The sequence below is a fragment of the Mirounga leonina genome, unplaced genomic scaffold (assembly GCF_011800145.1).
Source record: "Mirounga leonina isolate KUSES-001 unplaced genomic scaffold, KU_Mleo_1.0 Mir_151, whole genome shotgun sequence".
Classification (NCBI taxonomy): domain Eukaryota; kingdom Metazoa; phylum Chordata; class Mammalia; order Carnivora; family Phocidae; genus Mirounga; species Mirounga leonina.
Genome location: NW_023270377.1, coordinates 33,816,901 through 33,831,452, shown reverse-complemented (window position 1 = coordinate 33,831,452; position 14,552 = coordinate 33,816,901). Strand labels below are relative to the sequence as shown.

Genomic DNA, 14,552 nt, shown 5'->3' with positions numbered 1-14,552 from the left:
AAAGAAAAGGTCACCATCCCCAGGAGCAGAAAGGGAGGGTATCTGGAAATGACCATTAAGAAAGAGAGAACAAAAATAGTAGTTATGGGCTCCTTGCTTCTATTCTAACTTCACAATACCTCAGCTCTCTGCTGGAGCCTCAGGCCTGGCTCCCAGGAGTAACTCAGAGTAGGGCGATACTCAGCTGGTGATAAAACCCTGAAATACTGCATTTCTGAATGGTAAATGCCCAGTGTCCTAAGCTTCCTAAGAAAGTCCTTTGTCACAGCCACATGGGCCCTGACCCTCGCTCCCCTCCAGTAGCTGAAGTGTTACCCTAGCCCAGCAGGGAACCTCCTAGATCCTGGGGCAGGTCAGCTCTTATTGGTCAGGACCTAAGCTGTTGTAATTTTTATTTTCAACAATGTTCTATCTTTCCCTTAGGTCTGGGGCCCTCGAGGTTTGCTGATTTCTACTTCTTAAATATTTATCTTTTTTCAGATCAATTGATTGGTCTGAGGCCCTTGAACTACCTGGGGTGGTTGAGGTGATAACAGCTGAGGACATTCCAGGCACCAATGGGACTGAGGATGACAAGCTGATGCCTGTAGATGAGGTACAGAGCATGCGTTCTCAGGCGACTTTGTGCAGATAATCACCAAGGTCCGACCTCGAGCTGGTTTTCAATTGCCCCCCTCCACCCACCCCCCCATTGGGGGATAGAAGTGCCAATTCTTCCAGCTTCTCTCTACACCTAACATCTTTATTCAGACAGACTTAGAAATTACATAGTAAAAAGGACATTTATTGCAGAAAAACAAGTCCTAGTTTTCCCACCGTGTGCTCTTGAGTCAATTTACCCTTGTCTGAAGAATAAATGTAGGAGCTGACTGTATCAGGATAGAATACCCTAGAAAAACCTAAAAAGGAGAGTACAAAAAATACAGCTACTCCCTGTTATCTATACTAAATTCCTCCCTTCCTGGACCAACCCCACATACACACCCCCACCCCCACGGACTCTTACACAGGCCATTTTTTATAAAGTCACTCTTGCCATCCTTGACCTTTTAATTCAAGTCCACGATCATTCATTGAATACTTGCTTTTGGAGCCAGGCTACCTTGGTTCATGTTCCAGCTCCACCCTCACTAGCTGTGTGCCTTTGGGCATCATTATCTGTAAAATGGGAATCATCATAGCACCAACACCGTTGTGTTACTGTGAGATTTAAATGAGCTAATGCATGTAAAATTCTTACAACAGTGCTTGGCACCCGAAGGCTCTCAGTAGGTGTTAGCTAGTACTGTCAAGTCTCAATGAGTCACACAGACTATTTCCCCAACCATGAAATGAATCACTGTTCTTTTGGTTGCACTCCGGAGGAAGAGGTCAGCTGTTACTTAAGAGCTCTATTATCTGCTCAGGAGGCCATAACAAAATACCACAGCCTGGGTCACTTTAACAAAACTGAAACTTATTTTCTCACAGTTCTGGTGGCTGATCAACCAAGATCAAGGTGTTGGCAGGTTTGGTTCCTCCCGAGGCCTTTCTTCTTGCTTTGCAGGTAGTCATTCTCTCAGTGAGTCCCCACACGACCTCCTGTCTGTAGATGAGCCTCCCTGGTAGCTTCCTCTTCTTGTAAGAACATCAGTCCTTTTGGGTTAGAGCTCCACCCTGATGACCTCACTTAAGTTTAATTACCCCTTTAAAGGCCCTGTCTCCAAATACCATCACATTGGAGGTTAGAGCTTCAACATAGGAGTTTGGGAAGAAGGAGGGGATTCAGTGTAGTTCGTAACAGGAATCACACTATACAAAAAACACTTTTCCTTCTCTTTAAATTCTATGATGATAACTCATACCATGAAGATGACACGTGTGAACCAGGCTTGACAGAGGACGCAACAGATTCCAGTCACAGCCAATCTCACATCCACTCTGGGGCTGACATTCATTTAGTAAAATGGCCAATGGAATCATCTGTATTATTTAAATTATTTTTTAAATTAATTTTCTTAACCAAGCACATGTGGTTGAATGTGACCTCCAGTATGGTTATTATTGCTAAACAAGAATAAATAAGACACCAGCCACTGTTGAGTAAGACTATTTCTACAGATATTTTTCTACCTGCTTCATGCATATACTTTCTGCAGGTGCTTTGCGTGGGCTACATCATCTGTGCTGTGGTTGCAGAGACAGACGTACAGGCAAAGAGTGCAACTGAAAAGATAAAGATCACCTATGAAGATCTGGAGCCAGTAATCTTGACCATCAACGTAAGCAGGGGAGGCTGGTTTCTTTCCTGTAAGGTTGTAGAATCAAAAGCACCTTTGTAAATTTCTTTTTAAATTTTTTTAAAGATTTTATTTATTCATTTGAGAGAGAGAGAGAGAGGGAGAGAGCATGTGCAGGGGGAGGGGCAGAGGAAGAGGGAGAAGCAGGCTCCCCACTGAGCAGGGAGCCTGATATGGGGCTCGATCCAGGACCCCGAGATCAGGGCCTGAGCCAAAGGCAGACGCTTAGCCGAATGAGCCACCCAGGCGCCCCCACCTTTGTAAATTTCTTAATGCAAGACTAATTCTAACTTTTTATTGTCACTGATTCGTTCTGGAAAAATCAGCTTTCTCTAGAAGGTATTACTTGTATGAATTAAAATTAGCTTTGGCTCTAAGAAATGAGGGGGGAAAAACACACCAAGAATTGAAGTTTCTTTCTCTTGCACATTCAGAAAATCTAGAAGTAGTCAGTCCAGGGCTTATTTGGGGTTTTATGTTTCAGGGATCTGGGCTCCTTCTATCTAGTTGCTGCATCATGCATGGTTTCTATACTCCATGTCACACTTTGGTCCACAATGGTGCTGAAGCTTTGGGCATTAAGTCCACATTCCAGACAGCAGAGAGAATGAGATGATGAAGAAGGACATATCCCTTCCCTTTAAGGACACTTCCCATATCTCATTGGTTAACACCTAGTCAGATGCCGCACCTACATGCAAGGGGAGCTGGGCAATGTAGACTTTATGCCAGGTGACTACATATCCACTAAAAATTGGGTAAGATGATGAGAATGGATATTGAGAACGATCATGTTTTCAAGGTGGGGCCAAAAAAACAGAGTGACTTTCATGATAGAATTCCACAGAAATTTCCCCTCTTATTTTTGGGTCTAGCTGATGGAATACAAATGCTATTTCCAAAGCAGAAAGAATGAAGTTAGAATAGAAAATTCAGATATAGACTGGGATTTGCAGGTTCTAACTCAATGAAGGACAAGTTCAGAGTAATTGAGCTGATAAAAGCTTTCTTATTTGTGCACTTATGACAGAAAATAGAATTTTTTCAAAGGCCCCAGTGAACCACTTGACATTTTTTAAATGTGCCTAAAAGGTACAACTTGCTCAATATTCAAAGTGTTAAAAAGGTCATGTTTCTTGATCTTTCTAAACCAAATCAATTCCGTTCCAAATTCCCATTTTGCCAAGTTTGCAAGAAGTCCAGACCCTTTTTCTTGGCTCACTCTCCATCCCTGGGTTGTACTAGGATTCTAACATCAGTTTTTGAAATCTCAGTTCTAATCCCATTTCCTCTAGTGGGAAATGGCACCCAGAAGAAAAACCATGAAATATCCTGGGACTCAGAATGGTTAGAGATCTAGAGTTCTCTCAGAATGGGACTGTCCAGAGTCAGCTAAAAATTTCTGTTGTGAATGAAAGTAGGTAACAAAATAGTCCTACATACCAACACTTACTCACCCATCCACCCATTCATTCACTTCAATGCTGTATATATGAGAGGCAGAGGAGGGTCGTGGCTAAAAGCAAAGGTTCTAGAACCAAACTGCTGGGTTTGAGCCCTGGATGCGCGCCTGACTAACCATGTCACCTTCAGCGAGTTAAGGTGTCATGGTTTCTTCACCTGTAAAATGGAGCTAATAATAATACCTACCTCATCAAGCTGTTACGAGACTAAATGAGTTAATACATGGAAAGCACTTAGCACAGTGCCTGGCACATACTCAATCCTCACTAAATAAAGCACATATTACAACAAGATTATATGATCTCATGACGCATTTCCAGTATGGCAATAAACATACTTCCACATGAACTCGGGTGGCTCAGTGAGATCTTGGTGTAGAAGAAAATGAAAAAGCCCACTATCTGGTACACGTTTTCTGCTGCTTTAAGAAATCAAGTATTCTTCACCAGGCAAGAGGCTTCTGAAAGCTAAGCTGGGGCTTGAATGCTGCCTTCATCTCTAATTTGCAGCATGACTTTAAGAAAGGCATTTAACCTCTCTAAGCCCAGTCTCTGCACCTGGAAAAAAGAGAGATCATAATGGAATTAATGTGAGAGTGCATATACATGTGCTGTGTGTTGTGCAGTGCTTGAACAAAGCGAGCACTCGGTAAATATTGGCAGCTCTCATCATTATCATAATGAGCAAGATAGATGATGAACTCTAAGGCTGTTGGAGAGTAAGAATGCAGGAAACGGGTGCCATTCTGAAGTATGGAAAATCATGTTGGGCCAAAAGGCTCAGCAAGGATCAGCTGTTAATAGGTGAATCCACAGAGCCTCAGAGTGGGATGGCTTCCAGTCTTCACGTGTAGTCAGTTCACGCTATTGTCAGAAAGAAAACATAGAAGAAAGGGCTAGAAAGGCCCTTACGAGATATGCCAAATACCCAAAGAAACGAACAAACTTCCTACAGTGTCTATTGGGCTTTCTTGCCCAGAGATGTGTTAGGACTTGAGTCTTCTCCCTCAACTTGGCCTCAGTTCTTTAGATCCCTGAGTTAGCGGTTCTTGTACGTGAGCTACCTAAGTCTTACACAAGTATTTTTCTTCAAGGAGAGGTTAAAGAGGGAGGGCCTAGAACCTCACCCGTACTGCGGTTAGACCTATCACCTGTTCCTTGGACATCCACACTGAAGATGAGAAATGAGCATTTATCATCCTGGGCCATCATAGCATCCCCAGATCTCAATTCTTCGCATTTCCCTAATCCTTCTTGTCAGTTTTCCCTGCAGTCTAGAAGACGTCCTTCTGACATCCATCTCATCTCTACCACAAGCCCACTACTCTAGTACTTCCTTGCTTGATGATTCCCTTCGTGGCAATTTTAGGGAGTTTACTGGCCTTTTATTAAGGAAAAAAAATGCCATTAGAAGAAAAAAAAATTTTTTTTTAAGATTTTATTTATTTATTTGAGAGAGAGCACATGAGAGGGGGGAGGGTCAGAGGGAGAAGCAGACCCCCTGCCGAGCAGGGAGCCTGATGCGGGACTCGATCCAGGGACTCCAGGATCATGACCTGAGCCGAAGGCAGTCGCTTAACCAACTGAGCCACCCAGGCGCCCGAAAAAAAATTTTTGATTGGCTTGTGTGTTTTTTTCCTATCATTTAGGATGCCATAAAGCACAACTCATTCCTATGCCCTGAAAAAAAACTTGAACAAGGAAACGTTGAGGAGGCATTTGAAAAAGCTGATCAAATTATTGAAGGTAAGTGATTCAGGATATTTAATAGAATCTTTGCACGATTTCTATTTCAAAGCAGATACTGAGAACATGTGATTTTCTCTCAGAAAGGGTATCCTCTAAAGACTCAGAACTTTGACAAATTTCTCTTATAGCTCTTCCTCTCAGATTATGTGTGTGTGTGTGAGAGAGAGAGAGAGAGAGAGAGAGAGAGAGAGAGAGAGAGTGTGTGTGTGTGCATTTGCAGCATGCTTAAATGGGCTCTATGATTGGATAACAACACTAAATAATATCCCGTACGTGGTTTTTTTCCAAAATAATCATTACAGATAACCTTTGGAGTGAACACATCACTTTGTAGCACATTTTCATTTCCCAGTTGCAAAGTGCCCTAGGGTTTAGCTGCAAACATCTTCTTTAGCAAGTTGTCCTGAGTTTGCTGATTTCACCTTGTTGGGACTTCAGGTCTAGGCATTTGGCTATGATTCCAGCTTCTGACGGGAATCTAGGACTCAGACAGTTTCCCTTCTGGAAAATACCATTTTTCTGCTGGAAAGGCTATTCTGTAAGATTAACGATGTTTATGAACTCAGTAGAGCTCTGCAAGACAGATTTAGACTATCTTAGTTTTTTTTGTTGTTGTTTTTCTGATAGTAGATATGGATGAATATTGCTATGATGTTGTTTCAGAAAACAAAAGGCTTCTTTGCCATTTCTTGGAAAACTTTTCCATTATCTAACTTTTACAGAAAACAGTGTCCTTTACTTTAAACATCCCCATCAATAGGATCACCTGTCACGTCAAACGGGTGGGTGGAGGTTTTGGTGGGAAAATAGGAAGACCAGCCGTATTTGGAGCTATTGCAGCTGTGGGCACTATCAAGTAAGTGCACTAGGGGATATAGGAGGGTATAAAACGTACAGAGCTAAGGGTAAATCAGTGAGTCACTGAGGGTCACTTGGACTGCTGTCACAACCACCTGAGTGTCCTTGGGCAATTCAGGCTCCTGTCTCTTTTTCTTTATAATTATAGATAGAGTACCCACCCTCCTAGAGTTATTTGAAAAGTCGAATGTACACAGGACTTCAAATAGGCTAATTTGCTATAAAAAGGAAAAGTGATATTATTAGTTAAGTAGTTCCAAGGCTGAGGCTGCCCCGTCCTTGAGTTTCAAGGAAGGTGACCCATTTAGGGGTGGGACAAGTATCCTACCCAAGTGGAACACCAAGGGGGTGGGTCCTCCCCCACTTTTCCTTCCTACTCTAGCTGCAGACAGGGTGGAGTGAGGAAAGAAAGGCTCCCACCCTCTGCCTCTCTGCACCTGGGAAGGGCTGGCTATTCAATGTTAGTTTAATGATAGATGACATCCTCAAAGAAAGTTCCCGGGCTAACCTCAACCAGAAAGCTTGCTCTTTTGCTGTTTATGCTATTCCAGTTGCTAGCTTTTCAGATCCTTGTTCATTTTCTACGACTGTTTCTTGGTAGTAACAAAGTACTGTCAGAGCCCCAGTCAGCCCACAAAGTTCAAAGGTCCTGCTTCCTTTGACAAACTCTGTGTAGTTCAGAGCTAGCTCCCAAAGCACTCAGATGTGTGTCTTGTTCTGCAATGAGAGGTGGAAAATCACAAGATCTGAATCCCATCTCTAGTTCTTTCCATAATGAACCTCTCTATTCACACCCACCAAGAACCCAGCAAGGGATAATCAGTTCATCATGCTCCCACTAGGCGTTGTGCCTTTAAGACTATTCAAGCATTACCGCACAATTGAATCATCCAGGGAGCACTTAAATCCCAATGCCTAGGCTGCCCCATAAAGATCCAGGCATCACTATATTTGAAATTACCCCAGTGGTGCCACTGTGCTGCCAAGCGTGGGAACCAGCGCCTTAAGCTACAACCCTGCCTTAGCACACGTCTGCATGCATTTAGTAGTTCCCAGAGGAGGGTTCCCAAGCTGTTGATAATAAGACTCTCCCAGGCTCATAGAAATCCCTGCCTCCCCATCCCAGACCCACCAAATCAGAATCACCAGGGGGTGGACCCAGAAACCTTACATTTAACTGATGCTCCAGGTAGTCTTCACCATTAAAAAAACAAAAACACAAACACAAAAAAGCAAAAAAAAAAAAAAGGAAACCTCATGCCAGAATTATAGTTTTCAACACGTACCTGAAAATACCTGCATAAGAATCACTGAGAAAGTGATTCTTTCTTTCTAGGGCCCCTCCCCAATGTATTGAATGGGAGTCCTAGTGCTAAGGCTCAGGAATCTGAATTTTCACCAAAATACCAGGTGAATCTTTTGCACTCCAAAGAGTCCAGAACCACTGCCCTAGAGATACAGAAAGGCTAACGCTCCGAATACTGAAGGCCCAACTTGGCCAACAGGGTAGCATTCATGGGTAGAAATGAAGATGCTAACCCAGCAGGCTAAGGACAAGTACTTGGCCTTGTTTTTGCAGTTGTGTTGTTAAGTTTGCATTTTATCTATTTGCACTCTTTCTCTTTTGTAACTAGTGGTGGGGATATGCAAAATGGCTGGATCTGGGTGAACATCAAATCTGAAGCCATAAGAACGCAAGTTAGGGACGCCTGGGTGGCTCAGTCGATTAAGCGTCTGCCTTCAGCTCAGGTCATGATCCCAGGGTCCTGGGATCGAGTCCCACATTGGGGTCCCTGCTCAGCAGAGAGCCTGCTTCTCCCTCTGCCTGCTGCCCCTGCTGCTTGTGCTGTTTCTCTCTCTCTGACAAATAAATAAATAAAATCTTAAAAAAAAAAAAAAAAAAGAACACAAGTTAACTGGCATGTGACATTAATCGCTTTAGCTAGATCTCCAACCATTGAGTTATAGGCTACAGTGACAGTAGTAATTTGGTCACATGTTAATTCGGATCAGTGCCCAGCTCATTGTATGTGCTCAGAGAGTATGGTTGCATATCAGTGCCCAGCTCATTGTATGCACTCAGGGAATGGATGGTTAAATGAATGGCTGGATAAATGGGTGGGCAAATGGATGTAGGATGGATGGGTAGAAAAGTGGATAGATGGATGGGTGGGTAGATAGTTAAATGAGGGATGAATAAATGGGTGGGCGGATGATAGATGAGTAGATGGATGAATATGGGAATGGATGGATGGGTGGGTGGAAAGGGTGGAGAATCTAAGATTTGTTTTCTTTAGAACTGGTCATCCCATTCGTCTTGTTCTTGATCGTGAAGATGATATGCTAATAACAGGGGGAAGGCACCCATTACTTGGAAAATATAAAGTGAGTATTAAAGATGAAATTATTAAAATACCTCATTTTATCTGAGTGGTTTTATAATTTTTTATTATTTTGGTTTTGCTACATTCTAAAAACAATAATCTTACCTAAAATATTAAATGAAAATGCTGTGTACTTGAATACTCATAAATTTTATGAGGAAATTTTAGTAAATCTAGTATAGATTATGAAGAAATTGAATGATAACACAATTTCAAATGATAAAAAATTATTGAAGGAATAAGATTTTCATTGGTGGTTCCTCAAAGACAAAAAATGAAAGAAGCTACAAGAACTTGTTATACCCAAACTTCCTGACTATAAAAATATTTTGTGTAGCGGCACCTACACAAAAGTGTGGCTCAGTCAGTTAAACATCTGCCTTCGGCTCAGGTCATGATCCTGGGCTCCCGGGATCAGCCCCACATTGGGCTCCCTGCTCGGCTGGGAGTCTGCTTCTCCCTCTGCCTGCCCCTCCCTCTAACCGCCCTCCCTGCCCCCCTCGCTCATGTTCACGTGTGCACTCTCTCTCTCTCTTTCTCTCTCTCTCTCACTCTCTCAAATAAATAAATAAAATCTTAAAGAAGAAAAAAAAAGAAAAATATTAAAAAGAAAATATTTTTAAAAAAAGAAAATATTTTGCAGTTGAAATGTTTGGAAACAATTTTACCACTGTAACTACAAAATCATTTTTACAAGTATTTCCACTAAGTTGTTATGAAAGTGTCACAACAGTTCTTTGCAAATAGGAAAAGCAGAATCCACTAACTAATGAAATAATTTTATGTTTTTTCAAACCACACTCATTGCATTTTATACAACTATGGCATAAGCACCATTAAAAATACTGTTAACATCTAGGGGCGCCTGGGTGGCTCAGTCAGTTAAGCGGCTTCCTTCAGCTCAGGTCATGATCCTGGGGTCCTGGGATCGAGCCCCGCGACGGGCTCCCTGCTCAGTGGGGAGCCTGCTTCTCCCTCTGCCTGCCGCTCTGCCTACTTGTGCTCTCTCTCTATCTCTGTCAAATAAATAAATAAAATCTTTAAAAAAAATAAATAAATACTGTTAACATCTAGTTGACAACAACAGTACTTTTCACATTTGTGACTGAGTTTTTAGGACAGTTCTTTTTTTTTTTTTTTTTTAAGATTTTATTTATTTATTTGACAGAGAGACCGCGAGAGCAGGAACACAAGCAGGGGGAGTGGGAGAGGGAGAAGCAGGCTTCCCGCCGAGCAGGGAGCCCGATGTGGGGCTCGATCCCAGGACCCTGGGATCATGACCTGAGCCAAAGGCAGACACTTAACGACTGAGCCACCCAGGCACCCAGGATAGTTCTAATGTAATGTTTCTATATCAAAGATGTTTTATCTGGGAATTGCTTATAGCATACACACAGCTAGATATTCTACCTGATGTCATTGCCTTAGATTACTAAAGTACTATATTTCCTGGATCACTAAAGCCATTCCATGGCACCATTTTATTTCTTCCATTGGCATTAGTAATTTTTATAATTTGGGAGAAAAGGACCACACTTGGCCATTAAATTTTTTATTTGCCTTCAAATGCACAGAGATGAATACAACTACTATTATCTTCCAGCACCAAGAATAATGTAGAGGCACATTCTAGGATTATGGCAGTGTGTTTTGTTATGGTGGTTGTTGAGTTCTTTGGTTTTGGCCTGAGTTATAAGTCAGACTTTATTTATATTGCATTATGAGACTGTTTTAGTACTAGTCTTTATTAAGAAGGTTCTAGACTGTAAATATTTTGGTGATTATAGTAATGTAAAATATAATTAAAATGAGGGAAATAGACTTTAGGAAATCCAAATTTTATTTTATTTTTAAAGAAATATAATTTTACTTCCAATATAGTAAGATGTGGGTGTGAGAGAGATGTGTGTCAGTATGTGTATATATAGAGAGAGAGTGAGATCCTCATTCAAACCTAGCTAACCAAGTTTTGCTGGGTTATTCAGAGCTATTTGGAAATTAGCATAATAGGTGTTTATGTGTAAATAGGTTCTTCTGAAATTCTTGAAAAGTTGATAAACAGTTTAAGAATTCTCTCTACTACCTTACTTATTATACTGTTTTGCTTAGCAGTCCTTTCTTCATGAAAAGTCACAGGTAAACTTCAGCCTACCATTTGTCAAAATTACCATAAATTCTGAATTTGTGGATTTTTCTACACTTGCTAAGTGCTCTGCTTTGTTATCCAACATCTCCATAGATGATAATAGCCATACGGTTGTACCTCAAAAAGGCACAGGTACCAGGGCCAATCCTTTTCTGGTGGAACTACACCAGGAAGTGGGAAATTTTCAATCTGGCCTGTGCAGACCAACAGGTCTAGGTGGGTGGGAGGGGAGTGGCAACTTCAGAAAAATGCAAGGTGCTTATTTGAGTCCCAGTAAGAACAGTAGCTCACATTTGTTACATCCTTAATCACAAAGCACTTCATCAGCTCCCTAAAATGAGAGCAGCCGTGCTCATGTCCCTTCCCTAGCTTCAGCTTCCAAGGCTTTCCCGTAATGAGATGCACTCTGGAATTCCAGAGACTTTTCCACAAGGGCGAGAAACTACAGACTAAATTAGAAGGAAAACTAACAAAAAGTGAAGGAGATTTGGGGCACCTGGGTGGCTCAGTTGGTGAAGCATCTGACTTCAGCTCAGGTCATGATCTCAGGGTCCTGGGATCGAGCCCCCGCGATGAGCCCACCGTGGGGCTCCTTGCTCAGCAGAGACTCTGCTTATCCCTCCCCCTCTGCCCCTCCCCCCACTCGTGCTCAAGCTCTCTCTCTCTCTCTCTTTCAAATAAATAAATAAAATCTTAAAAAAAAAAAACAGTGAAGGAGATTCTTCCAGGAATAAAGAAGAAGAGGGTAGCAATTATACACCAGGAGGCAAGCAAGGACTTTGGAATTCCATACTGACTGTGAAGCCAGAAAATGATGCCTCAAAAGGATAGGGCTCAGCAAAATTCAGGTCAGGAGGCCTTTGTAAGCCAAGCAATGAAAAAAAGGGGATGGCCAGGAGTGGTACACCACCAAGCAAATGGGAGCAGAGTCTGCCTTCAGTCGTGCCCAATCCTAGAGCTGGGTTGTGACTTAAACTTGGCTTGTAAATTTTAAACAGATCATAATATGTCCTTCATTTGGTGACAGGTGGGATTCATGAACAACGGGCGAATCAAAGCTCTGGATATTGAGCGCTTCATTAATGGAGGATGAATGCTGGATGACTCTGAGCTGGTATGTGCATCAGAAACCAGCACCATCTTTAATCCTGAATAGAAAGCAGAATTTCTAGATGAGTCTTTACAGAGCATTTTTCTTCAAGTACTTACCCAAGTTCCACAAGCAGTTAGACTCTGAACTTGACTTTTACAGAAAAAAACCCAAAGTATTGTCCAATATATATTAATATCTGCTTTCACTTTAGGTAACAGAATTTCTCATATTAAAGCTGGAAAATACATATAAAATCCGCCACCTCAGGTTCCGGGGCCGTGCATGCATAACAAATCTACCATCTAATACAGCCTTTCGTGGATTTGGCTTCCCACAAGGAACCCTGATAAGAGAATCTTGCATCACAGCTGTGGCAGCCAAATGTGGCCTTCTGTCAGAAAAGGTAAGGTTGTAATCCAGGTCGTAACCAAGGTTGGTGAAGAATCAGATGAGGTAGGAAACTAGCTACCCAAGGAAAGACCCTAGAAGAACCACTCAAATTAGCCCCAGCTCAGAATTTGAGGTAAATTAAGTGCTACCTGAAAGAAATGACTTTCCACTATCTTCCTACATCCTTATGCAAACAACTTTCTGTTTCTTTCTTTCTTTTTTCTAATTTGTACAAAAATAATTGCTCCTTTTAAAATTCTAACCACACTGAGGGAATTAAAATAAAAAGTGAACGTCCCCTTTTTCATCCCATCATCCCTATTGATCAAGGGTAACCATTGTTAAGAATTCTATGTTTATTGTTCCAGGCCTCTAGATTCAAACACACATATGTAAACATTGATGTATTATGTGTGTGTGTGTGTGTGTGTGTACATAGAGAATTAGTTACCAAAATGGGACCATGATAAGCATATCATACTTTTTCTGCTTGAGTAGGCCACGGTTATCTTCCTGTGTCAATAGAATGATCCACTTCATTCTTTTTCATAACTGAATAGCATTATGTAATACGGACTTACCATAATTTATTTAGCCACTCCACTATGATACACATTTATGTTGTTATCCATTTTGGGCTATTAAAATGATGTTGCAAGAAACATCTTGGTACAGATAGACCAAAATATAGATGTATTTTTGCCCTATTGTATATATCTGAAGGATAAATTTATAGAAGTGGAATTGCCAGTATACTTGGAAATTTTTGAGAGATATACTGCCAAAAGATGCCCTCCAAAAATATTATTTTGCACAGTATCCTGGAAGGTGCACAGTATAGACAGGATGCTAGGCCAGAGAGAGGCAGGCCACTGGCAACTGAGATAATTATTAATAACAGCTTTCTAGCCTTCACACATTTCAATTAGGCCCTAGCCTACTTTTTACACTTCTCTTCCCTGTTTCCCCAGTATAGTCTCTCTGCTCCAGAAGCCACACTTAATATATTGCCCTTTGAACCCCTTGGCCCCCAAGTTCAACAGAGAGGACCAGCAGGTTTGTGATTGTCAGGGTACTTCCTACACACAGGAGAACACCTACATATGGTACCAGGAAGAACATAGTTATCCTAGAGAAGTCACATAAAGTGTTCTATGAGTACAAGGGAGAAAGACATCACTTTGGCTTGCAGGGAGGAGAGTCAGCAAGAACTTTCTGAAGAAGATGACACTTAAGATAGGCCTTGAAGAATAATAGGCACAGATAATAGGAAGGTAATCCAGGCAAATGGAGCGGCTCCAGCAAGGAGAGGCAACCTCTTTGTGGTTCAGTTTCCTTATCTATGAAACAAGGATGATATGACTCACCACAAAGGGTTCCTGCAAGAATCAAATGAGCTAGCACTTGTTAAAACATTTGTTTCCATAAACTGGATGGTATTATTCCAATGTTACTGCTGATAATGATAATTATTTAATGTTACTAGAGCGAAATGGGGAGAATGAAGACTTCCTGAGCACATCTCAGTGGGCTCTCCTTCTTTATCAAATCTTGCATGCTTTCAGGACATACAACACCCCATATTCAAATACATTTTTAAAAAGATTTGACCACACATTCCAGAGGCAATCAGAAGGCTTAGAGTAGATCTGCTATTTGTTACTAGCTGCAATGCTATTCCTCTGTATCAGAACAAATCTTCAGTTATGACAATAAACCCTTGCTTTTATATACAATCTACCAGCTCTTCCTCATCCTCTGAACCTTGTGGGAAAGAAGGAGTATCTGCTTCCCTCAGCCTCTCCATCCTGCTGCCCTCCAGGGACCAGTTACTACCACTATCCTCCACTTGAGGAGGGAGAAACCCTGATTGGTACATTAAAGAAGAGATGAGAAATAACTACCGTTATTTTTTCTTTTAAAGATTTTATCTATTTATTTGAGAGAGAGAGAGCACAATCGGGGAGGGCAGGGGAGGGACAGAGGCGGAGGGAGAAGCAGGCTCACCGTTGAGCAGGGAGCTGCCATGGGACTCGATCCCAGGACTCTGGGATCATGACCTGAGCTGAAGGCAGATGCTTAACCGACTGGGCCACCCAGGCGCCCCTAACTCCCATTATTTTTACAAAAGCACATGCTGTTCAAAGAAAGAAGCAGCACCCTGTCTTCTCCCCACCAAAGTTTGTGTTT

General features: G+C 41.7%; 1 protein-coding gene across 1 annotated transcript in view; it reads left to right on the top strand.

Moving 5' to 3' along the window:
• Positions 1-14,552, top strand: part of LOC118012656 (aldehyde oxidase 2-like) — a 77,475-nt gene that overhangs the window by 34,186 nt on the left and 28,737 nt on the right. Inside the window, 8 exon segments of the mRNA XM_035008347.1 lie at positions 481-595; positions 2,139-2,261; positions 5,392-5,488; positions 5,572-5,576; positions 6,214-6,347; positions 8,647-8,734; positions 11,907-11,993; positions 12,184-12,375. Coding sequence (XP_034864238.1) covers positions 481-595; positions 2,139-2,261; positions 5,392-5,488; positions 5,572-5,576; positions 6,214-6,347; positions 8,647-8,734; positions 11,907-11,993; positions 12,184-12,375 — 841 coding nt within the window.